General features: G+C 40.3%; 1 protein-coding gene across 1 annotated transcript in view; it reads right to left on the bottom strand.

Moving 5' to 3' along the window:
- Window positions 1–5,326: 5,326 nt before the first annotated feature.
- The window catches only part of sppl3 (signal peptide peptidase 3), a 55,698-nt gene continuing 53,818 nt past the window's right edge, over window positions 5,327–7,206 (bottom strand). The window contains exon 11 of the mRNA XM_057818822.1: window positions 5,327–6,627. Coding sequence (XP_057674805.1) covers window positions 6,559–6,627 — 69 coding nt within the window. The 3' untranslated portion in view covers window positions 5,327–6,558. The remainder of the gene's footprint in view (window positions 6,628–7,206) is intronic.

Genomic DNA, 7,206 nt, shown 5'->3' with positions numbered 1-7,206 from the left:
ACTGTTTGGTCTCCACGCGAATATATTTTTTTGAAGTTATTCAAAATAAAGGATAGAATATAGCTTCAATGGTGATGCTTTGGAGGAAGCGAGGATTCCATTCATTGAATGTGTACTGCTTTATAGTAGTAGTAGTGATAGAGCGAGAGGGGAGAGAGAGAGAGAGAGATCCGCGTTTGAGGCTTTTCAAAACTCTTGACTCAGCGCCTTTGCTTTGTCATTGAGGCGGCCATTTTCTGTTCATGAGGTCTACTCACGCCCCTTCCCCCTTTTCGCCACTTTACTCGCCTTTTGCTACTGTACTTGTGTTCAAGGACTGCTCCTACTTTCAGAAAAGGTTTCCTTTTCTTTTATTTTCCACTTTAAATCTCGTAAAAGCTATTATGTTGTTATGACAATGTTTAAAATGTGTAAAAATCTGAGGTTGTCATGAATTTATGTATATATATTTTATAAATTTAATACTGTTGACTATGATATTCATACACAAGCTGCCATTTTAGTGAATGAAGTAGAAATAATGTTTAGGTCGTTAAACAATGTTCTATACCTGCGATGCTCGATGTCAGAAGTTGCGTTGTGTCGCCCTCTGCTGGTCATACACCCACGGGCAGCAATATTGAACAGGTTTTGACAGCTGGCGAAGCAGAAAAAGCACCTGCAATGGTTCGCTAAAGTTTGAGAAATAAGTTTTGAAAAATCAGACAAAAATATACAGGCCAATTTTCCACACAATATTCTAATTATATGAGGATACGCGGTAAAGAGGTTGAATGCAAGGGCGTAGGTTTGCATAGGGACGGTAGGGACATAACACTACCATCTTTTCAGGATGCTCAAATTGTCCCCACCAACTTTTAAGCAACTTTGTTTGCATTTTGTAATGAGTTCAGTTATATATGTAATTTAGATTGTCTTCCCAATGTTGTAAGGATAGAATTTACCCTGCCATTATTAAGCTAATTATTTTAATTATGTTCACTTACATTTATCCCTTTTTACTTGCTGAATGTGCCAATCTTGCCTCCCCTCAAAACGCACGTTTGTTTGGCGGATGACTTGCCCCCGCCGCCCCCCCACTCCCGAAACACACACAGCCCCGACAGATTCATGTCGACAACATGCCGCCTCCTCTGCCCCCTTCGAAGGGGAGGGATATTACAAGTTTTTTTGGCCAGCAGCATCTTCTGCAAGTAGTGTAAAAAGTAGTGCTGTCAAACGATTAAAAAATTTAATCTAGGTAATTAAAAATTTTAATCTAGGTAATCATACGTCAATTGTGTGATTAATCATGATTAATCACATTTCCCTCGGGATGAATACAGTTGCTCTTCAGGAAAAAAAATCTAGGAAAATACTATAATTGACTTAAAATTTGTTTTAAGATGAAATGTATGGTGTGTGAATGAATGAATAATTAACCAAATAGAGTTTTAGTGTTTTATTTAACAACTCAGCTCATATAAACTAAAAAACAAATTGTCTGTATTATACAGCAAAGAGTTTTGACAGATTAAAGTGCCTCAGACTAACAATGTGGCTCAAGTACCATTTGGCATATTACCCAAAATTAACTGCCAATTTAAAGAGCAGACAAGCACAATACAGTAACAATAGCTAGTGTTTCAAATAATGTGTAAACTTGTCTGTTAAATTCAACATTTCCCACAAATAAATGCAGCATTTGCAGTTTTACATTAAATGGCCTGAAAGCTGTGAGAGATATAAAAAAAAACCAACAATTTTCACACTTAACTGAAAAACATTACACTAAACTGTGTGTAAAGGTGTTTAGAAACACTGCTTAAGTTAGCCATACACTTTTTTTTTTTTAACCAACTTCTCAGGCAAACTAGCTTGTTGATATTTTCAGATAACAGAGCAGACCTTCTTTTGAACAATGTACCGTCAAAGAAAACAGTCTCTCGCAGAGAACGGTTGTGGCAGGTGTGACCAGATACTTTTTTTGCAAGGTGGGCCAGCTTACCGTGGGCACTATTGTGCGCAGACCACCACTGTAGTGGACATGAGTCCATGCTGGCACTGCCTTGTACCTGTCTAGGGGTTTGTCATTGGTTGTTGTTGTTTGTTGTCATTGGATTTTCAAGGCCCTCGTCTTTGACTATGTTAATGGGTCTACACCAGGGGTGGGCAAACCGGTCCTTGAGGGTTGCAGTGGGTCCTGGTCTTTGTTCCAACTGACCCAGCACAGATAGTTTAACCAATGCGGTTTCAGCAGAAATGAGAAGCACCTGACTGCAATCGACTGATTGCACTTGTAAAACAGCAGATTGGTGAAAAGGTGTCCTCTTAATGGGTTGCAACAAAAACCCGCACACACTGCGGCCCTTTGAGGAATAGTTTGCCCACCCCTGGTCTACACTCTACAGTCTCTGGCTACCCATGTAGCGATAGCAGCAGTCAACCTGCTTGGTTTCTTTTTGTTGGCAAGTCCGAGTCCGCACTCTGCCAGTGTAGCTTGATGACTGCTGCTTGTTCCCGCAGTGTTAGCGTCATTGCTAACACTAGCGAAGATATGCTTTGCCCGAAGGTGGTACTTTAGGCTGGTTGAGCTTCGATCGAAGGACAGTTCATCACAGCAGTATCTGCACACAACTTTGGTTTTATCCAGGTTTCCATTAGGCGCTTTTTAAAACAGAATTTGGTCATCATCCTCACTCATCGTGGCTGGCATTTTATCCTGCATAGCCGCGCGGAGAATGTAAACATCAGCGTATGGGACTACGGGAGGCAGTTGTGGCCAAACTTGGTGTGAGCGGTAAATTGAGTTTTTTTTTTTTTTTTTTTTTAATGCGTTAATATTTCCAGATTAATCATGGTCGTTAACATGTTATTGTTGACAGTAGGGTTGTTCCGATCATGTTTTTTTGCTCCCGATCCGATTGCTTTAGTTTGAGTATCTGCCGATCCCGATATTTCCCGATCCGATTGCTTTTTTTTTTTTGCCCCCGATTCAATTCCAATCATTCCCAATAATTTTTCCCGATCATATACATTTTGGCAATGCATTAAGAAAAAAATGAATAAAACTCAGACGAATATATACATTCAACATACAGTACATAAGTACTGTATTTGTTTATTATGACAATAAATCCTCAAGATGGCATTTGCATTATTAACATTCTTTCTGTGAGAGGGATCCACGGATAGAAAGACTTGTAATTCTTTAAGGACAAAAGTGACTTTGTATATTGTGACTAAATATTGCCATCTAGTGGATTTTTATGAGCTTTCAGTACATGATAATTCAGCCATTTAACTTCTGCCCAAATGCATGATGGAAAGTGCAACGTAATGGTACCAACTGATATATCTTCTCAGCGTTGGGAAATAAAATAGGGTGTTAAGATCAACTACTACCTTTCTTCCCCACATTGCTTCCCACGATATTTCTGATCGTTGAGAGAGGGATTGTAAGGCTTTAGCCAATTAAAAGAAGGCTTCAAAGGCTGCCAAAATTCTCTCTACTCATTTTACGTTGCCTTTTTCTATGCATACATAATACGGTGGTGCCATTATAGATTGAATGCGACAATGCGTGAGTGGGTGGTGCAGCGCATGCGTTAAATATTTTAATGTTATTACCGCCATTGACGCGATAAATTTGACGGCCCCACTTTAAGCCAAAACTAAAGACTCTGGATGAGTGTAAGAAATTTTGTCTGTAACGTTAAATACAATTAGAAAACGATTTCATTAAAAAATATATATATTAAAAAAGGCATGTCCGATATTTTTTTGCCGATTCCGATACTTTGAAAATGACGTGATCGGACATCTCTAGTTGACAGGCCTAGTAAAAAGACATCAATGTTGTGGAGCTGGGGGAAACATCACCAATTTTGCTACTGAAAGTCCAACCTGCATCAGAGTTAGCATAACATTAAACCGTGTGAACCTGCTAACCTGAAAAACTACTGCGGTCAGGACACCCTCCACAAGGAATAACGAAGTCAAGCTAGCCGTCCCTCATTTGGATCATTGTTTGCATTATGGTAATGCAACGCGGTGGCTTCAGAGTCCAATTCCCTTTATTTAACATGAACATTAACTGACACAAGAAAAAAATCTGTGAAATGAAATCACACATCAGAATTTCATGAGAGTACTTTGGTTCGAGTCTTGAGGAAGTCTAGTATGCCTCAGTTGTAGATCAGTCCTTGGATATATTGACGTTATATCGTCCCTACCAATGTTGTGACCAAACCTATGCCCTTGCTTGAATGAATGAAGGAGATTTTTCAACCAGCTCCTTGACAATGGCCCTGATACAAATAAAGACAACAAGTATTTACAGTTAGTCATGTTTATTTACAGCACAATCCTCAACGACGGAGGGAGACAAAAATGTTTTTGTTTGTGCGTGGATGGAACGTATCCGGATTCACGTTTCATCACGACACAGTTTCTATCGTATTGAGTCACTATTTGTCTATATACAGAATCCATTCACTCGCAATATCTATGTCGCTGCAATCCTCCACTGGAGAGAAAAACCAAAGAATTGAAAAGAAATCCATTGAAAAAAATCTTGTCCACAATGATCGTCTTCAGCTAATTATATATGCATATATATACACACATATATATCGGTATATATGTATACTTATATATGTATATAAATCTATATATTTTCTTGCCATATTCAGGGAGAGGTGATAGGGTTTGTGGTTTTGACTTTTCAGCTTTATAGAGGGTCCTCAGGTCCCAAATATTGAGCCATTTTACCCTTTCCTTTTCTCCTCCCCTCAGTCACAAATGTCCTGAGCACAAACTCTGCTGTGTACATGGGGGGGGTCTCGCATAATAGGTCCAGTCCAGGCTCCAAAAAAAGTCCAGAATTAGCCCTCCTAAATGATTACACTGTACACTTAACATGCATGTCCGGAGTAAAAAATAAAAATGTTGAAAAAGAAAAAACTGTGCCATCCTTCGGGCTTCCTCACCTCTCACATATAAATTAGAAATGAACTGACAAGCACCACAAAACTGTGGATAGACAAAAAATATAAAGTAATGATAAAAAAAAAAAAACCCGACAACAAAAAAGACCGGTTACAGTAAAAACATCCTACGTTAGCTTTTAGTTCTGTTGATCGATTTCAGATTTTTAAAGTGATTTCCTCCCCCCCTCAGGTCCAAAACACACACACACACATACGCGCATACATGTAACCACAGTACGTGTTCATCTCCTACTGACTTATCACAATAGTCAGGTCCTCATCACGCTTGCTTGCTTGTTCTGTGCCCACATCACCGTGTAGGTAAGCTTCTAATGTCCCTATAGGATGACTTGTGCAAAAAAAAAAAAAAAATTGTTAAGAGACAAATGGGACAAAAAGGTCTCCTGTAAGAATGTAACATACCTTCACAATTCAGTTCAACATTCATTTATTTGAAGAAACATCATAATATATATATATATGTATAAAAAAAACACTGTTTACATTTCCACCTGTCTTGACTTGTCCCCCTTACTTTGAAAAACAAAACCGCAATTTAGTACATATTTTACAAAAAAAAAAAAAATAATAATTACACTGGTGAGTTGGAGCATTCCGCCCTTGTTGATGCCAACCTGACTATTGTCACAGCCAGTCTAAATTAAAAGCAAATAAAAACACGTCATCACACCCCTCTACACACGCACACGCGCACACTTAAGAACAGGAGTGGGACACCAACAACTGCTGACATTGATGGACTTTGCTTTCTTTTTACCTGTGTTTTCACACAAGCAAAACACACAAAGGGTTCACAAGTCAACCGGCTGTTAGTTTTAAACCCACCTGTTGCTCAGCATGCGCTCAAATACTAACTCAAAAGATGGCAAAAATACATGTGTACACTTCTATACAAACGGAAGCCACGCCTGCCGGGAGTGTGCTTCGCAATTTAACAATGCATCATTTTCTGTATACGCAGAGAATAAAAACCTTTTCTAAATAAAATACATTGTCTGTGTGGATGGGTGAGCGAGGATACAGCAAATGACCAGAGAGGAGGACGACCACTGTATGTGTATGCTCCCCTCCTCCCGTTCAGTGCGCGGCCCCCTCCCGTCTCCACGGCGACACTCCGTGCTTGTTTGACATCGCTCCGAAATAATATTAATAATGTCAAGTGTAATGACCACGACAATGCTAAAAAAATATATATCACCCCCAATGTCTCACAAATGTAAGTCCACAAACGGAGGGGGGGACAGGGGGGAGGTCATGTGATCTCATGTGACAAATCAATGCGGCGGAAAGACGGGAAGGAGGGGAAGTGAAAGACTAGCAGGATGTGCTATGATGATGAGGAGGAAGATGTGTTGTGTGCTGTCACAAACACTCCCATACTTGTGTCCTTCTGAGGTGGGGGTTGGAGGGTGGTCTCCGCAGACATCGGTGGAACGCATGAACGAGTGGTGACGACGTGGCCTCGCTGTGAGGGTACCCCTCTACTCTCCCCACCCTTCCGTCCCCGCTCTTCCATGGGAAAGGGGGGTCCGCCGTCCTTCCCCTGCTTGTTAATTGGCCGAGTGCATCATACCTCCAGGAAACGGGAGGTGGGCTTGGCATGGAAGGGCTCAGACCACATGCGCCGCAAATCCCCCTTAGGAAGACACAGAAACACGTACACATGCGCACACTGTTTACATCGTGGGTGCATAAAGTTTGGCGCCGTTGTTTAATCTGGTCGAATGTCATTAATATCAGTGGTTTTTTTAACCTACTTTGAGCCTCGGCACACTTTTTTCATTACAAAAAAATCCCAGTTTTTTCATTACAAAAAATCCCAAGGCACGCCACCAGCAAAAATAATTTCTGTAGACAATATGAAGTAGTGTATTGAATAGGAATCAAACAAACACAAAGAAAAACACATTTTAGAATCATATTTTACTCACTCAGAGTGACACCTGGGCTTCTGTATTGGAGTAGGTATCACTGCAGCCCCATTGAAAGTTAATCACGCTATGTTCAGTTCTTTACATTCTAGCGTAAAGATGGCTTTGGATTTTTGCCTTACACCAGAAACTCCCCGAGGAGAAATGGTCTTTGTTTCCTTTTGACCGCTATTCACTGAATTGTATCTAGTTCTGAGTTAGCATCTTTCCTTTTTAAAAGCCTTTACCATTGCTGTCACCGTTATAGTTTCACTAGCTAGCCGCTAGCCTCAATGCTAGCCGCT

This window comes from Corythoichthys intestinalis, chromosome 17, assembly GCF_030265065.1.
Source record: "Corythoichthys intestinalis isolate RoL2023-P3 chromosome 17, ASM3026506v1, whole genome shotgun sequence".
Lineage (NCBI taxonomy): Eukaryota > Metazoa > Chordata > Actinopteri > Syngnathiformes > Syngnathidae > Corythoichthys > Corythoichthys intestinalis.
This window is presented reverse-complemented; position numbering and strand designations above follow the sequence as displayed.